At 31.3% G+C, this 18,863-nt stretch overlaps 2 protein-coding genes, 2 long non-coding RNA genes and 1 pseudogene across 7 annotated transcripts; 2 read left to right on the top strand and 3 right to left on the bottom strand.

The window, feature by feature from the left end:
• Positions 6,875 to 7,320, bottom strand: LOC109130991. The gene has a single exon (XM_019241254.1). It carries the CDS (start codon positions 7,318 to 7,320, stop codon positions 6,925 to 6,927), a length of 396 nt encoding a protein of 131 aa, XP_019096799.1. The 3' UTR covers positions 6,875 to 6,924.
• LOC109131038 lies at positions 8,609 to 9,583 on the top strand. The gene is made up of 4 exons (XR_002036772.1): positions 8,609 to 8,663; positions 8,867 to 8,911; positions 9,043 to 9,133; positions 9,246 to 9,583. It is a non-coding gene; the product is annotated as an uncharacterized LOC109131038 (long non-coding RNA).
• On the top strand, positions 9,677 to 11,293 carry LOC104764756. Of its 3 annotated transcripts, none has more exons than XR_002036771.1 (4): positions 9,677 to 9,914; positions 10,040 to 10,142; positions 10,244 to 10,608; positions 10,708 to 11,293. It is a non-coding gene; the product is annotated as an uncharacterized LOC104764756 (long non-coding RNA). The 3 variants fall into 3 exon arrangements; XR_002036770.1 differs by having other exon boundaries at positions 10,244 to 10,882; positions 10,970 to 11,293; XR_002036769.1 differs by having other exon boundaries at positions 10,244 to 11,293.
• On the bottom strand, positions 11,420 to 14,319 carry LOC104764757 (serine carboxypeptidase-like 7). 2 transcript variants are annotated; one of them, XM_010488349.1, is made up of 14 exons: positions 14,128 to 14,319; positions 13,892 to 14,037; positions 13,663 to 13,739; positions 13,431 to 13,553; positions 13,237 to 13,339; positions 13,060 to 13,097; positions 12,866 to 12,967; positions 12,713 to 12,799; positions 12,536 to 12,613; positions 12,394 to 12,465; positions 12,189 to 12,307; positions 11,982 to 12,095; positions 11,841 to 11,886; positions 11,420 to 11,741 (listed from the first exon to the last, which is right to left on the bottom strand). In XM_010488349.1, the coding sequence occupies exons 1-14, from the start codon at positions 14,301 to 14,303 to the stop codon at positions 11,661 to 11,663; spliced, it is 1,362 nt and encodes a 453-aa protein (XP_010486651.1). In that variant the 5' UTR covers positions 14,304 to 14,319; the 3' UTR covers positions 11,420 to 11,660. The 2 variants fall into 2 exon arrangements, with proteins under 2 accessions (XP_010486651.1, XP_010486652.1); XM_010488350.1 differs by having other exon boundaries at positions 14,167 to 14,319.
• Positions 15,698 to 18,694, bottom strand: LOC104764758 (annotated as a pseudogene).

The raw sequence follows: 18,863 nt of genomic DNA, 5'->3' as shown, positions 1-18,863 counted from the left end.
TCTCCTAAATCTACAAACTCATAAGATTACTCTAACTTTTAAATATATGTATTTATCCAAAAATAATTCTTTTTAAATTTTAATTAAAATTCTACAATTTACCACTACTATCGTAATTGTTTTATTATAAATAGCTTTTTCAAATTCTTTCTCAGTATTTTTCACTATTTTTTTGGTGTGTGTGATGTTCAGAATAAGTTTTCTTTAATATCTTTTATTTCAAGTAACCTTCTATATTTCTCTTAAATATATACATTATTTTAATTTTTGAGCACTTGATTAATATTTTCTCTTTTTAGATATCTCTGTTTATATAATCTCTATTCATATTTTACTTTGATATCTTTTTTGTTGTATTTTTTTTTTGGTTTATATTTTAGTTTAAATTATTTAAAATGATTGTTTTAATAATAAAACAAATAATATATAAATAAGTGAATTAATTGATAAATTAATTTTAGATTTTATGTTCTTTAATGATCTGAATTAATTTATTAAAAGTAAAAAGAAAAATTGATGAGGTGGAAGAAGAAGAAGAAGAGAGAAAAGCCAACTTTATATATATATATATATATATATATATATATCATATATATAGATAGATTCATATGTCTTCATAAACACCAAATTTGAAAGAAAACTTGAGCTTTCATAAACATGAATCATAAATAATTTTAAATTAAAAAAAAAACAAAAATAGCATAAAATTAATTTTTTTTTTTTCAAGGCCTCTTCTATTCGATCTTCCTTGTTGGATTTGCATCTGACTTTGAGATTTGTACCAGGACCGAGTTCGTTTTGAAATAGTATTTTGCAATCTTGCAAAGCTTCATTGAATCTGAAAGACAAAGTAATAATTAACAAAAAAAGCTACGAGACAATTCATGTTTTCAAAATCTAATATAAACTTCAGAGTAATGTGATAGAACATGAAAATGTAGGGTTTTTATAGTGTTTTTTTACATATGATATAAGAAATTTTAAAGGCCATGCAAAATTTAAATAATATATGTGAACCAATTAAACTCTTGTTGGTGAGCATTTTGTGCCAACAATAGTTTTCCAGCAAAATAATTAAATACTAGGAGATATCTCTTGCTATATAGGGAAATCATACTTTTTATTATTTATTAATCATATGTATTATATGATAATTCAAAACAATTTATAAATAAAATAAAATAAAGATAATAGGAGAATCATAATTAAAAATTTTAACAAAATCTTCCACGTATAGTTATAAAAATAATCATATTGTATACTTAGATATAAAATGATAATTCGAAACAATTTGTAAATGAAATAAAAGAAAGATAATAGGACAATCATAATTTAAAATCTTAAAAGATCTTCCAAATATAGTTATTAAAAATAATCATATTTTATACTTAGATATAAAATCTTAGTTTTCCAATTCCGATTCGTTTACAATTTTTAAAAAATTAGTTAGTAATTTTTTTCCATAACTAATTAGTAAGAGAAATTCTTTTTTTTAACTAATAATTATTTCAAAGATTTTATTAGTCTAATATTTATACTACATATATAAATAATTATTACTTTATATATGTGGGACATTAAACACACATTTTTTCTACCTAGATTGAGTGAAATATCATCATTTTAAAAAATTCAAATCACAACATATGCATTATATGATAATTCATAACAGTTTGTAAATGAAAAAAATAATAATAGGAGAATCATAATTTAAAATCTTCACAAAATCTTCCACATATAGTTATAAAAAAATCATATTGTATACTTAGATATAAAATGATAATTTAAAACAATTTGTAAATAAAATAAAGATAATTAACAGGATAATCATAATGGCGTATTGGGTGGTATCGGGTTCGTGTGAGGCAGGATTTGCCTCATTGTGTCGATGTTGGGGTTGTAGTCTTTTTCAAATTCGCGTCGGTTCGGTGTCGATTCAATGGAATCGTGTTATCTTCCTTTACATAAGATTTGTTTCCGGTAGACTCTCTCACCGGCGTCATCTCCGGTTATCAACCGATGAATCTTCTCCTAAGCAAAGAGTTGAAGATCTCATTTGGGTTTTTGATCCCGGAATCAATGTACTATCCTCTCCGCTTAAAGGAATTGACTCCCGCGATAGCCTCCTCTTCTTAAGGCCACAGTCCAATGATGGTCATCTTAATGTCCCTCCGTTACAAATTACAGGTCATATGAAAGGGGAATCCATGGTCGCTAACCAGCATTGTGTTTGGCGTTTCGAAAGGCATGTTTCAAAACCATCACAAACAACATATCAAAAATTTTCTTTTAATTATGGTAATGCAGATAGCATTTAGGAGTCTCATCTACAAGATGTTAGCCTTTGACGAGTGTACGAAGAGGGGACTTAACAGATTTTCTCTGTTGCTTGTAAGACTTTCGTTTAGAAAGCATGGTTACTTCCACTTCTTCATCGAGATTGTGTTCAATTTCCTATATTTGTTTCAATGGTTGTACTTGATTGGTTTTATGTATCATGTAAACGCTTATGGTATAATATAATTGATTTGCCGTTAAAAAAAAAAATCTATACTAATAAAAAGTAGGAGCTTATGCCGTCCACATAGTATTTTAAACAACCAATAGAAATTTGATTAACATTTTATACAATTTCCAGAATTTTATATATTAAGAATTATTTAAAACAACCTATCATGATTTGACATGTCATTCATTAACATTTTTTAAATTTACAGATTTTTTTAGAAAAATAAAAATTTTAAATTTATGGAAATTAAAGAACTAAGCACAATATCCCACATCAGCTAGAAATTTTTTAGACAATGGTTCAGAACCAGTATAAATAAGATTAATATGCTTCCAACAACGAATGAGCAGGAAAACTTGATTTATCAGGCGTCCAAGTTTAAAAGTTTTATTTGGTTTGATCTGGTTTTTTATTTGATCAAATCAAAATTTTAAACAGTTTCAAAAAAATATTATAATATTTAAAATTTTTAAAAGTTTTAATATTATAAATATTGAAAATTTTAAAAGTTCTTAGCTATTAAAAAGTTTTTAAATATTATAAGTTTTAAATTTTAAAAGTTTAAAATATTGTAAATATTGAAAATTTTTAAAAGGTTCAAGTTTTATATTTCGAAACCTTTTAAAAGTTTAAAATATTATAAATATTGATGCAAAACATAAATTATCTTATTTATCTGCATTTGTGTTTTTTATTTCTTATGAGCTGTAAAACATATTTTTGTGTATGATTTTATAGATGAGTTGATATTCTTTCATTAATTTTTTATTTTTGGGTCTAAGGAAGAAGGATTGACATCGCAAGACCTTAATTTGATGTTTGAGTCAAATTTTGAGGTTTAAAGAAAAAAGATGGACGACAAACACACTTGTTTTATTAGCTATACATAGGCATGATCATGGTTACGGTTGTCACGGTTAAGGTTTATTAACCATCGGTTATGGTTAGAAATTTTTGTAACCTTAACTAGAATCGTTTAACAAACGGTTACGTTTAAATACGGTTACGGTTCGAGCGGTTACTGTTATATACGGTTCAGTTATTTGATAATATGATACGGTTGATATTATTTGATGAGATAATATAATTGATATTATTTATTTATAATTAATATGTTCTTATAGTGTACTCATATTTCTATATATCATATGATTCATATTAAATAAATAATTATTAGTATATTTTATTATGTTTTAAAAATATTATAAACCAAGTAAGGATTTTGGTTTGAGAAATTTTTAAATGCGTGGAACTAAAACCAAATAAGTATATGGATAAAATTGTCAATACTAGGTGCATGTGTTGACTATGTTGGTAATAATGAATTTCACAAATTTTATGAAAAAATACATGATTTTGTTCTTGAAGTTTGATGGGTTAACAAGTTGTGTGGTAGTCTAAAAAAAGGTTTTTCAGTGGAAGAATGTGAAGAAGTTGACGAGGAAGAAGAAGAAAAAGAGTATAACGAATAACCAAACGGTAAAAGTTACGATGACAATTAACACAAAATTTGACAATGAAAATGACAAGAAAGAATGAAGAATAAAAAAATATTGAATAAAAAAACACGAAAACATAGGTGGTAGTGATCAATTAAATATGAAAACGAGTTAAATTCATGATTATAAAATTGTTTCGTTTTTCTGGTAGTCAAATAAAATGGTTTAGGATATGTGAGGTCATCAGTTTGATTTGTCTCGCCTGGACGTCAAGTTAAATTTATGATTTTTTTTATCAGATTTGATTTTATAACACAACTGATTTTTATATTTTTAAAAATTGTGTATCTGAATTTTTTTTTTCCTTAGTACTAATTTTATTTTTTTTATGAGATAATATTTTCTTACCGTAACCAATCATATATAATTTTTATCAAAATATATCAAATAAACCCACGCGTAGCGTGGGTTCAAAACCTAGTCTATACTAAATAAAAGTATGAGCTATAAATTATCTTATTTATCTACGTTTGTGCTTTTTATTTCTTATAAGCTTTAAAATATATTTTTGTGTATGATTTTATAGATAAGTTGATATTCTTTCATTAATTTTTTATTTTTATCTTATTTTTTATTTTTATGAGAAAAGAAATGATTTTGTTCTTGGAGTTTGATGGGTTAACAAGTTGTGTGGTAGTCTAAAAAAAATGTTTTTCAGTGGATGGAAGAAGTTGACGAGGAAGAAGAATAAAAAGAGTATAACGAAGAACCAGCCGGTAAAAGTAACGATGAAAATTACCACAAAATTTGACAATGAAAATGACAAGAAAGAATATGAAAAATAAGAAAATATGGAATAAAAAACACAAAAACATAGATCATAGCGATCAATTAAATATGAAAACGAGTTAAATTCATGATGATAAAATTGTTCCGTTTTTCTGGTGGTCATAAAAATTGTTTAGGATATGTGAGGTCATCAGTTTGATTCGCCTCGACTCTACGTCGAGTTAAATTCATGATTTTTTTTATCAGATTTGATTTTATAACACAACTGATTTTTATATTTTTAAAAAATGTTTATTGAAATTTAATTTTTTTCCTTAATACTAATTTAAATTTTTTTAGAAAATAATATTTTATTACCGTATCAATTATATATAATTTTCATCAAAATATACGTGTGGGTTCAAAACCTAGTCTATACTATATAACAGTAGAGGCTATAAGCTTCTTAAGCTATCCACCTACGATTTTAAACAACCAATAGTGGTTTGACGCATCAGCATTTAAAACAACTAATAGGAATTAGTATCTCACTAATTAACATTTTTGAAAAAATAATATTTTCTATATTATTAAGTTTTTTAGAAAAAAAAAGAAAAAGTTAAGTTTATAAAAATAAAAGAAATATGTACAACGTCCCAAATCGGCTATAATTTTTTTGACCATGGTTCAGAACCATTATAGATATGAAGAAACGCTTCCAACTACGAATGAGCAGGAAGCTTGATTTATCATGCATCCAAATTTAAAAGTTTTATTCGGTTTAACCGGGTTTTCTATTTGAGCAAATCAAAAAAATATTATAATATTTAAATTTTTTAAAGTTTTAAGATATTATAAATATTGAAATTTTAAAAAAGTTTAAATATTATAAATACTTAAAGATTTAACTCTAAAAAGTTAAAAATATTTAAAATATTTAAACTATATATAAAATTTAAAATATTATAAATATATTATAAGTATTTAAAATCTATTAAAATTTTAAAAATCTAAAAATTTTCAGTCTGTTGAAGAAGAAGGACTGATGACAAACATCATTGGTTAATGTTTGTGTTTTTTCATATCAGTTATGAATCACAAAACTTTGATTTGATGTTGTTTGAGATCATTTTTTGGGTTTAAAAAAGAAACGATGGACGACAACACACATGCTTTATTAGTTATACATGTGGTCATGTTCATGTTACTTTCTCTGTAAGTAATTTGCAATTTTGAAGCATTAAGACTTGGTTTGAAAATAATTGAGTGTAGGTAGTGGCTATGTTGGTCTTGCAGAATTCTTACAAGAAAATAATGTAATGATTTTGGCGGCTTTGTGTGTGTGTTTATCTATATATCATGGCGAAGTTTATGGTTTCTTCAACATGATTAAGAAAATTTATTCTTAAGTTTCATATATGGCACGTTCTGTGGAGGCAGCAAACGAACATCCAAACGTACTGCAAATAATCTGAAATTTGTTAAGAGTATTCTAATGACGGGGAACTAAGTTATGCTAGAAGAGATTTGAAGTTCGGTTCAGAAGGTCAAGTGAACAACGTTGTTTAGGGTAGTTAATTCACCAGCTCATGGAGCTATGTTTGGTTAAAGTTTTAAATTTTTTGCTTTGTTTTTAACCACATGATAATGAATTTTATACATAGATGAAGATGGAGAGAATGCTGAAATAGTGAAGAAGATGATGAGGAAGAAGAAGAGTATGATGAAGAAGCGGACGATGAAAATAACGATGATAACACCATGAAAATTGACCATGGAGATGACGAGAAGATATCTGAAAAATATGAAAACAGTGAAAGTGAAAAGAAATACTAATACATATATGTTAGTGGATAATTAAAAATCAGATTGATTCATTATTCTTTTGATCATATTTGATTCCTTAATACAATTATTTTTAATAAATTTTTAAAATTGTGTATTTGAAATATTTTTTTTGCGTTAAAAGTTTTTTTTTTTTTGACTAGATTTTCATTATGATCAATCATATATAATTTCCTCCAAAATATATCAAATACATATATGATGCATTGAAATTCAATGAATTCATATATCTTCATTTTTTTTTCTTGAACAATAAAATCATGTCTTCATAAGCGCCAAAAAAAAATTGGAAAAAAACTTGAGCTTTCATAAACATGAAACAGAAATAATTAAAAAGAAAAAAAAAACATAAAATAGTTGAGTTTAGTTTTTTTTCCAAGGGTAGTCGAATTTTTCTGGACCAGCATTTTTTGATAAATAGATCCCATCAGGTTTGGCAATGTATACACGTAACTCACCACATCGACGAATTGGAGCAGTTCCTCTATATGCTCTATAGTATTGAGAATACGCCCCGTGTTGCAATAGGCAATGCCATGTTGTCCTATCAAATACAGCCTCTTGGAAATCAATACGAACTGGGTTACTTTTGAATTTCACTGCCCCTTCTCTTCGATGTTTACTGTTGGATTCGCAACTGACTTTGAGATTTGTACCAGGGCGGAGTGCATTTCGAAATATTATTGTGTTATCTTCGCAAGCCTCATTGAATCCGAAAGACAAAGTAATAATTAACAAAAAAGCTACGAGACAATTCATTATTTCAAAATCTAAGTGATAGAACATGAAAATATAGGGTTTTTATAGTCTTTTTTTTATATATGAAATAAGAAGTTTTAAAGGCCATGCAAAATTTAGATAATAAATGTGAACCAATTAAACTCTTGTGGCGGAGCATCGTGTGCCAACAATAGTGTCATCTAACTATTTTGTTACAAAAATATATATACCACATTTTTTTTTGTATCTCAAAAGATTACAGTTTTTTTTTTTGATTAAAAAAACATGAATAGTTAAACATAAGTCACGAAATGAGTTCATATAAAGGGATATAAGAAAATTATATGTTTGTATTATTTATTGAATTAAAAAGAAAAAAAAACTGACTAGTAAATAATAAGCCATATTGATGGGAGAAAAAAAAAGAAATGAATATATTGAGAAAAGGTTGGTTTTGTAAGTAATATCAGATTATCTTATTAATTCTTAAAAAGAAAAAAAAATACATGTAAAGGGAATAGAAAAGGAAAACTAAGAAGATTTTGAGAAAAAAAAAAGACTAAGAAAACTTTATAAACATCATTAGGGTTTGGTTTTAGGCTCATGGTGGACTTATAATAATTGTTGAAAATTAAAGTTGTGAGCTTTTGGTAGCCCATGTATGTTGGTTTTGTGTTATTTATTTTTTGAAAAAGGAAAAGAAAAAAAATAGAAAAGGAAATTTGCCAATTCTCTCTGTCGACAATAAGAAATAGGATTTGTGATTTTCTCTCCGCTTATAAATATTATTACTAAGACTACTCTTCTTTCTTCTTCTTCTTCTTTGAGAGAGTGAGAAATCAAAATTAAGGACAGAGAGACTCTTCACTACCGTTCTGAGCAAGCAAACGTACAAAGAAGAGAGGTATGATCTCTTGTTCGTATTCTTAGATATGTTGGCTGCTTTTTTGTATCTTTGACTAGGTTTTCTTTTTTTTTTTGTTCGATTTTTGTGTAACAGGTGCTCGTTGATCGATTTACTTGACTCTCTCTCTCTCTTTCTCTCTCTCTCTCTCTCTCTCTCTCTCTCTCTCTCTCTCTCTCTCTCTCTCTCTCTCTCTCTCTCTCTCTCTCTCTCTCTCTCTCTCTCTCTCTCTCTCTCTCTCTCTCTCTCTCTCTCTCTCTCTCTCTCTCTCTCTCTCTCTCTCTCTCTCTCTCTCTCTCTCTCTCTCTCTCTCTCTCTCTCTCTCTCTCTCTCTCTCTCTCTCTCTCTCTCTCTCTCTCTCTCTCTCTCTCTCTCTCTCTCTCTCTCTCTCTCTCTCTCTCTCTCTCTCTCTCTCTCTCTCTCTCTCTCTCGCTCGTTCTCGTGGACTCAGAACGAAACCATCGCCTGCGTTCTTACGGTAACGACACCAAACTGATTTCGATTCTAGTGATTTTTGACCGATCGACGATCCCAAATTAAAAAACCCTCTAATAATAATGCCTTCACCAACATCTGTGTTAAGTATAAAATTCCTTTGTTACCTTAAAACTATGAGAATTTGATAAGCTTTGTCTCTTGTCTTATATCATATAGATTCACTCACTCTTGATGATTTTTCAGATATGGTGCATGTGAGGATTGGGAGGACCTTGTTGTTTCCATGGCGTAATTCTCTTTTTTACTCCCTCTCTCATCTTATTTTTTTCATTTCTCTCTGATCCTAGCTTGTGAGTGATTGATGCTTCTTTCTTTTTGTTGTCGTGTTGATTAATTAATGATTGTCTCACTGACTGCAGGGAAACGAGTGTTACTAGCTAGCTCTACCAATCCATGAATGAGACCATAAGCAACGTTCAAGAAAAAGAAGATGTAGAAGAACCCCTCCAGGTTTTGTTTCAAATCATCCTTCACTATTCTTCAAGGTTTTGTTTCAAGTCATATCCATTACTATTTTTTCAATCATCATACTTTTTTTTTTTAAACATTCTTGTTGTTCCAGGATTACGAGCCGTGTTAGAACCTGTAGCTACAATGCACAACGCCAGCAAGCCTCAGGAAATAACAACTTACTCCTACCAAAGCAGGCACATAGGTAAAACACAACAAGGCCATGTTCTACATTATTCCTTGTGAGATTGTATTGTAGTTATGTGAGATCATGAGAGCCCATTCTAAATTGTTGTTTTTTCTTCTTCTTCTTCTTCTTGTTCTTTTTACAGTTATTTTTCCGGTATGTGGACGTCTGAGAGATTAGCTGGTCTCCTGAGAAATCCATCTGCACTCAAGCCAAAAAACCAGTCACAGTTTGTCTCAAGCCAAACGCATTTAACCAGAATAATGTGTAAAGGCAGGTAATATACTTAATAACCATTCTGAAACCACCAACTCTGGTCTCATGTTCCTCCTGTAATTGTATCTTTGTGTGTTGATTGCCACACTGCAGGGTAATTGTGTTAAAAAAAAACATTGCTAGCTAGCACTATCAAACATATTCTGGAAAATGAAGCTGTCAAAAAGCATAAGCTATATGATGCAAAATCAAGACAGGTGGGAGCCAAATTGTTACAAAAATCATCCTGATTCACTCCGTATCCCACTACGTGATTTAAACTCTTCCCTCCTCATCATTGATTTATGACCAAAGATGGAAAAATCCTCTTCTTGCTCTGTAAGTAATCTCAAAAATCCTCTGCTTTTCTGTATTTTGTTCTGTTTCAAGTTTAACTAACTTCAAACTGATTGTAGTGATTGACAGTTTTTAGTTTTGTGTGTTCATTGTCTCATTGACTGCAGGGAAACTTAGCTAGCTACACCATTCCGATTCAGGAAATTCTAGCCTCAGGAAATAACAACTTAATCCTACCGAAGGATGCAGAGAGATCAACACCAAAGCCAGGTTCTTCTATATCATTCTTTCTGAGAATGTATTGTAGTTAATTATGTGCAATATGAGAGGCCATTCTAATTCTTTGTTTTTTCTTCTTGTTCGTTCAACAGTAATCTCTGGGATACGTTAGAGGTATAAAATAACCTTTCCAAAACCACCACTGGCAATTTTCTCATGGAGACAAGTTGATGAACATAGCTAGCTAGCTCTCTACCAATCTGATTCCTGAGTATCAAGCCATTAAGGATGCAGAGATCAACACAAAGACTGCATATTCTAGGTATCTCTATCATTATTTGGGAGATCTTACTGTAGTTAAGTGAGATGAGAAACAATTCTAATGTTTTTTCTTCTTGTTCAGTCAAGGGCACTCTCGGGGATGCGGACGTCGGAGCAGATATAAAACAAGGAGAACATTCCTTGCCTAAACCACCACTGGAGACTGCAGTATTCTCACGGTGAGAAATCAACACAGGTGAGCCAAATTGTTTCAAAATCAGATTGATTCACTTCACTGTAACTAGATCTGTTCTCACGTTCCTCTTATAATTGTTGATTTAATGTCTCATTGCAGGGAAGCGAGTGTTAAAAACATAGCTAGCACAACTAGACTGATTATGGATAGTCAACCCATCAATTCAGAACCAGAAACAGTAACGCTGCTGCTGCTGTGCTGCACAGGACAAAACGAGGGTCTTGCTCACACCCAAGTTTTAAGCTCGACCTGTGCAAAAGCAGGGAACACGAAGGTAATGCATCTTGATTCACCGAAGTATATTTGTACGTCATAAATAGAAAACTAAACAAAACCGATGTGTCATGTGTCTATGATGCAGATCTCAACAGCTCCAACTTTGCCTGCACCACAAAGAAGTACACCACATCTGCTAAAATTCTGAGGTAAATACCCTTTATTTAAACAGGTATGAAGCTTCTTTTCACCCTAGAAAGTTGTTTGTATGCATTAAAAACTTGATTTCATGCCATCTAATAGGCCTGCCTTTGTTTCCCTCGCATGCAGAATAATGATTGGCTAATCTCTTATGTTAAAATCAACTAAATGACAAACCTTTATTTATACTAGTAATCAAAATAATCAAAATAACAAAAAGGCCCTATACAATTAGATTAGAAATTTTTACGGTAGTTATTTGTAAAATTTAAAGTCAAAGTCTACCATATATTGATGATGAGCTACTATTGATGAGAGTTAAGTTACGTGGCCGAACCATGAATCAATAAGAAACATTACGTAGAAAATAGTAAATATATAAATGCTAAACAAGGATGCAAACCCATGGAATGAGTCATTTGTACAAATTAATGATTCTCTTCTATGACGAAGAAGAAGATAACTGTGAATTTCCGTATCATTCATCACAAATGTTATCTTATTGGCATAAACTACTAAGAGCACCCATCAAAAACAATTAAAATCGGTAGTGTCCAGCTACTTAAATATGTGATTGAGAAAACGAGAAATGTAGAATTGCTTTCTGGCTAACATGCAACTCTGTCTTGATCATGTTACAAAGGCTGACCTCTAATCCACCTTTGGAACATGATATAAGTCTCCTCTGGTTTATACTCTGGCGTGTGTCCTCCTCCCTATAATCAAACCCACAAATCAATTAACAAACATAATGTGAAAACAAACCGCTGTCAAAACATTGAGTGCAAACACTAAAAAGAGAGGAAAAGACTTGCTTTGACTGTAGCAAATGTCATCTTATTGGCATAAGTCCTCGTGTATCTGCCATAACGAATGCGAGTCTAATGAGCTCATACAACAATAGAATGAGTTCACTAGAGATCCCATATAAACAAAAGAAAGAGAAATGGTATTACCCCGCGGTTTGATCACCTATCATCCAAGGTCTCCAGTCATCAATGAGAGAATAATTAAGAGACCTAATCCAAGCTTGAGTTCCAAGGAACGGCACTGCCATGTCGTGATCACCACTGTTCACCCAAAAAAAAATCCTCAAAACGTTTACAAAAATGTCTTGAATCCTGAAGCACTTCTTTAAAAGGTAGAAGAAGTTAAAATCTGACTTGAAGATAAGAGAAGGATAGCCATCGATGCTGTTATTCATATGGTACGGTATACTGCTTTTAATGTCACGAGTGTAAGGTATGCCCCAATGACAACGTACCCATTCCCCTATACTCCCCTGCAATCATATATAGATCCTCCTAAAGAGTTTGACACTTTGTTTTACCAATAACCCGAAAATGACTTTTTTTTCATGTATAATACCTTATTGACATGAAGAGCTCTGTGCACACTCTCATAATTGGCCCATTTCGTTGTTAACATATACCGATACTCCTGCAAACGCAACCTTTTAATATACTTTTTTTCTCAATGGTTCATAAGAGGGCAAGATGGATTTACTTACATAGCAATCCGGAGATGTCTCTTCACACTCTTCACACACTGGTGTTGTTATAAGTAGTGGGTTTATTCTAGCAATGCACTATAAACAACCACAAAAGTCTGAATTAGTGATGAGTTTTACTAAGTAAACAGAACAGAACATCAAGTAGAATTTCCGTAAGTGTGTGTGTGTGTGTACCTTTTCATATTCTTCTACGAGTTTCAAGCATTCTCTGTTACGTGGATCCATATTTATATAGTCTCCTTTGCAGATTCTCTTCATTGACTGCAAGAAGAAAAGTTTTGAACTGCTTGTTATCGACAAGAGACAAAAGCATGTCATGTTTCATACCTCATAAAGTTCATCTGAGATCAGTGCCATTCCATGAGCATATGGAATGCGATAATTTCTCTCAAATTCACTTTCTGTGTATGGGTTTCCAAGAACATAGCCCTGTTTTTTGTCAGTGGACGGAGGACGAAATCTATCAATTTTTAATGCTCCATAAGGTATATATAATAAGAAGCTAACAAATACCAACGAACCTGAAGATTTATTGGAGGCTTGCAACATAAATAATTTCCTGAATCATCGTGTTTATGCAATTATAAAGAGAAAATAGTACTTGATACAGAAACGAGATTGTAAAATTTAAAAAAAAAAAGGAAAAAAAAAAAAAGGGCTTGGAGATTGATGTTGATGTGCAAAAAATAAGATGATACCTTTAGAGATTTCTTGAACGAGTGCCGGGATGATCTTACCGGAATAAGAATCTCCACCAACATAGAAAGGGTTGGAGGAGAACTCTTGATGCTTGCCTAGCCACTGCACAACAACAACCAAAAAATCTATGCACAAAGAAGAGATTTATGTTTGAAGAGACAGTTAAATATTAATTAGTCTTTTGATTTCATGCCTTGTGAAGAAACTCATGGATCCTCTTGGCTTCTCCTGAATCACTAGGTTTATTAACACGTTGAGTTCTTGAGTAGGAGAAGCCAGTTCCAACAGGCTGATCCAAATATATTATACTCGAAACCTAAGAAAAAAACGATGCACAACTTAAACGACCAAAGCATTTACCATTGGGTTTGTGATCGTAATATATATGAGTACGTACGTACAAACACATTGTGCCTAGTGCCTACCTTAGTCCATGAATATGGTGTAGAAACCAAGGAAGGAATAGTTCCATTGTAAACCTCAAGCTTCACAGTTACAGGCCCTGATTCAAACATGTAGATTTGATCACGTGAGGATGAAGCTAAAAGGAGATCGATTTGAACTCTAGTCTCTTTGGCTTTATTTGGTTCAGTTTTGACACATGTGTTTATACTTTAAATATGTGAGTACAAAAATGAAGGTAGAAGATATAACCATTCTCATAGAAAAGACCAGAGATAGAAGAGCAGCCAGGTCCTCCACTTAACCACAGAAGAATGGGATCTTCTTCTGGAATCCTCTCAGACTTGATGAAATAGTAAAACAGTTGCACTTCCTCTTCCTCGCCAACACCAATATACCTTTTTTTCATTCACATATTAAAGACTCATATTCATACACACACACACTTTAGAGTAATCTCCAAACACTTGAGAATTTATATCAATCACATTAGGAAGGAGGAAGGAGGAAGGAGAAAGGAACAAAACCCGGTTTCGAGCTCAAAGGGAAGACGACCATCAAAACCAGGAAGAAACTCGACAATGGAGGCAGAATCAGTACGCTGACTGTAGAAGAAGATAAAGAGAATAAGCAGAACAGAGGATGAAAAGTAGTCTTTAGCCATTCGTTTTTAATGATAAAATCAACTATATGACAGACCTTTATTTATAGAAATAATCAAAATAACAAAAGGGCCCCTATACATTTCATTACATATATTAAAAAATATAGTAGTGGAGTGATTCACTTTTGTCCTTCTCAATGTCTCTCCTGCTTTCGTGGCCTGAAGTGTCGTGTATAATAATCCGTGTTCCGATTCTAGGTGAAGAACAGTGTCTAAATATAGCATATTCCTGCCTTTTATTTTTTTGGGTTCGTTGTAATTGAGCTTTTTTAGGTGGAGAAGATATTAGCTTCGGTCGGTAACTTGTAGAATCAAAAAAAAAGGAAAAAAAGTCTATAGAATCAAAAGAAAAAAAACTTGCAGAATCGTCTAATGACATTTTCTATTGCAATTCTACAACAAATTTCATCAATCATAACTTTTTATCTAAATTATAAATTATTGTTTGTTAAATAATATTTTTTATTTATTTAGTTTTTAAATTCCTAATTAATTAATTTTCTCTAATTAATTTATAATTTTGTTTAGAATATTTTTTTTTCTTCTTAAGTTTTATATAGTTTAGAACCTAATTACATCAAATTTGTTATTCGATAGAATATAAAATTTTAAAACACTTAGTTTTATTTTCTATAATTAAACAGAGTTATATGCATATATGATATATTAGTGTATATTTTTATGTGTATATATATTTTTTTTTAGAATATTAAGAATGTGTTGTAGACTTGTAGTATGTGTAATATTTTGTAGTTAATATACTAAATAATTTATAAGTTAATTTTCAAACTCTGACTACAAATCTGTAGTATATGAAATAAACTAATAGTTTTAGCGTTTGTTCTATAATCTAAATCCGTCATGCTAGGCGGATCATACAACATGTTCAAAGATTTTTAATCCGCAAAAACTCATCATATGATACCTATGGAAGTAAAATATAGTATGTGAGACTAAAAGTAGTTTTTTATCAAATCAATTTTTCAAATTTTTATCAAGTAAAAAACAATACTTAGAGTTCGCCCCTAAGTGTTAGGATTTATTTTATAAATATCTCCAAAAATATATATATAAATTCTACAAAAACGCAAAAATTCAAACTTAGTAGTGTTATGATCTGTCATTAGCAGTGTTACGAATGGGCCATCAAATCCCGTGAAAGGGCCCAACATCACATGTAACGGTCTGCTTGGTTTCAGAAATGTAAACAAGATGTCAAGAAATGTAGAATTGCTTTCTCATAGCAATTCTTGCTTCATGTTACAGCGTAGCCCCTGGGCTTTTTATATTTTCGGGTCGGGTTCAGATATTACCTATTCGGGTTCGGGTAATTCGAATATACAAGAACTGAATCAAACCATAAACCAAAAAAACACTAATTTTTTATCATTTAATTTTAAAAAACTTGTATATATAAATATTTAACATTTCATCTTAGAATAGAGAAACTAAGATGGCAAAATGGTTAAAAGATGCTATCGATAGCTATCCTTCTCTCATCTTCAGGTCATATTTTAGAATAGAGAAACTAAGATGGCCATCGATGCTGTTATTGATAAATAATAAGTGTGTGATATATGATAGTGAAGTATATAGTTATGAGAGAGTTGAATAAATGGAGGATTGTAAAATAAAGTAGATAGTTGAATAAATGAACAATTACACACACATAGTGGTACAACCACTTAGGAGGTTTTTAGGATCAATGCTAAGTGTTTAGGAAGTATTTTAGAAAATGATTATATGATTATGTAAGGATATAAGAAAGATCTTTTACCAAAGGGATATATTTTATTATTGAAACACTCAAAGAATTACAAAGGCTCTTAAGACTCTCACACTCAAACTTACTCACTCAGCTTGAATGAAACTTTTCACCAAGCCTTAGTATTTATATTACAAATCTTAGGGAATATTACATAGAATATTTCTTAAGGTATTTTTATGCTTTATTTTACAACCCTCCATTTATTCAACTCTCTACATTATTTTACAACCCTCCATTTATTCAACTCTCGTGTAACCATATACTTCACTATCATATATCACACACTAATTATGTATTCACACATGTTACGGTACACTGCTTTTAATGTCACGAATGTAAGGTATGCGCCAATGACAACGAGCCCATTCCCTATACTCCCCTGCAATCAAAGATTATCCTAAAGAGTTTGACACTTTGTGACCAAAAACCCGAAAGTGACCTTTCCACATGTATAATACCTTATTGACATGAAGAGCTCTGTGCACATTCTCATTATTGGCCCAGTAGGTTGTTAACAAATACCGATACACCTGCAAATGCAACCCTCTAAAGTACTTGTTTTTCCTCAATGGTTAATAAGAGGGCGAGATAGATTACTTACATAGCAATCAGGAGATGTCTCTTCACACTCTGGTGTTGTTATAAATGATTTAATTATTGTAAGAATGCACTATAAACAACCACAAAGGTCTAATTAGTGATGAGGTAGACAGAACAGAACATCAACCATGGGCGGAGCTAGAGTAGAAGCATGTGGGTCAATTGACCATGGTGAAATTTTAAATTTAGTTGAATTTTTACAAAAAAAATCAAATTGACCCTGATAAAATAGCAGAATTGACCCCTATAAAAAAATTAATAACACAATTGACCTCTTAAATTATATTTTGACCATGATGAATTGAATTCCTAGCTCCGCCACTGACATCAACAAAAATTTCCATTTGCGTGTGTGTACCTTTTCATATTTTTCCACGAGTCTTAAGCATTCTGTGTTACGTGGATCAACATTTATATATTATCCTTTGCAGATTCTCTTCATTACCTGCAAGAAAAATAAGAGTTCTGAAATATATGCTTGTAATCAACTTCCATATTGTGGGGACAAGAAACAAAAGCATGTCATATATGTTTCATACCTCATAGAGTTCATCTGAGATCAGTGCCATTCCATGAGCATATGGAATGCGATGGTTTCTATCAAATGGGCTTTCGGTGGATGGGTTTCCAAGAACATATCCCTGTTTTTGTCAGTGTACCAATTTGTAATGCTCTGTAAGTTATATACTTATATATATATATATATATATATATAAGAAGCTAACAAATGCCAACGAACCTGAAGATTTATTGGAGGTTTGCAACATAGATAATTTCCTGCATCAACGTACGTGTTTATACTGTTATAAAGAGAAAAAATATATTTGATTAAGAAACGAGACTCTCATAGAAAAGGGCTTGGAGATTAATGATATGCAAAAATAAGATGATACCTTTTGAGATTTCTTGAACGAGTGCTGGGATGACCACACCGGAATAAGAATCTCCACCGACATAGAAAGAGTTGGAGGAAAACTCTTGATGCTTACCTAGCCACTGCACAACAACAACCAAACAATCTATGCACAAAGAAGAGATATATATTTAAAGAGACAGTTAAATATTAAGTAGTCTTTTGATTTCATGCCTTGTGAAGAAACTCATAGATTCTCTTGACTTCTCCTGAATCACTAGGTTTATCAACAAGTTGAGTTTTTGAGTAGGAGAAGCCAGTCCCAACAGGCTGATCCAAATATATTATACTCGAAACCTGAGAATATAAAAACGATGCAGAACTTAAACGACCAAAGCATTTACTATTGGGTTGTGATCTTCATATGAATACAAACACTTTGTGCCTACCTTAGTCCATGAATGTGTAGTAGAGACCAAGGAAGGAAGAGATCCATTGTAAACCTCAAGCTTCACAGTCACAGGCCCTGATTCAAACATGTGGATTTGAGCACAAATTGTAGAAGCTATTATTGCTCTTCTGTCCTTTTATTATAATAAAGCTTAAGAATGTGGTTTTCTAAACTGAAAGCATCTTTGTTGGTTTGGAAAAGATAACGAGAATCCAATATTGCTGTCTATTCTATTAAAAACAGAGAGGGTGAGTGTGTGTGTTCATGACTAGCGAGTTTAGTAACATTTTGGTTCTGTTTTGAGAACAGACACAGAAGAAATGAGTAAATAACAAATGAAAGTTGACGATGTAACCATTCTCATAAACAAGAGCAGCCAGGTCCTCCAGTTAACCAGAGAAGAAGAGGATCTTCTTTTGGATTCCTCTCAGACTTGATGAAATAGTAAAACAGTTGCACTTCCTCTTCCTCGCCAACACCAATATACCTTTTTTCGTTCACAAAAGAATCATATTTTAGAGTAATCTCCAAACACTTAAAAAATTTATATCAATCACAGGAGGAAGGAGAAAAGAACAAAACCCGGTTTCGAGCTCAAAGGGAAGAGGACCATCAAAACCAGGAAGAAACTTGACGATGGAGGCAGAATAAGTACGCTGACTATAGAAGAAAATGAGAAGATGAATCAGAACAGAGGAGGAAACGTAGTCTTTAGCCATTCTTTTTATTATGATTTAAAAAATCAACTAATGCCTTGAAGGGCAATTATCAAAACCTAATTTTATACCAAAGAACAACAAAAGAACAAAAGGCTCCTAGACATAGAGAAAAAAAAAACTGCGTACCGTGATTCACTTTTGTCCCTCTTCTCACTGTCTCTCTTGATTT

This window comes from Camelina sativa, chromosome 19 (genome assembly GCF_000633955.1).
Source record: "Camelina sativa cultivar DH55 chromosome 19, Cs, whole genome shotgun sequence".
Taxonomy (NCBI): domain Eukaryota; kingdom Viridiplantae; phylum Streptophyta; class Magnoliopsida; order Brassicales; family Brassicaceae; genus Camelina; species Camelina sativa.
The sequence above is the reverse complement of the archived record's forward strand: the minus strand, read 5'-3'. Positions and strand labels throughout refer to the sequence as shown.

Bases quoted from the DNA above. Each gene is read 5' to 3' on its own strand.
- LOC109130991 (XM_019241254.1), bottom strand. From the start codon at position 7,320: ATGAATTGTCTCGTAGCTTTTTTGTTAATTATTACTTTGTCTTTCGGA.
- LOC104764757 (XM_010488349.1), bottom strand. From the start codon at position 14,303: ATGGCTAAAGACTACTTTTCATCCTCTGTTCTGCTTATTCTCTTTATC. The intron at 13,554-13,662 runs GTAGGCACTAGG...TTTTTTTCTTAG, and splicing joins CACCATATTCATGGACTAAG to GTTTCGAGTATAATATATTT. The intron at 12,466-12,535 runs GTAAGTAAATCC...TTGCGTTTGCAG, and splicing joins AGACATCTCCGGATTGCTAT to GAGTATCGGTATATGTTAAC.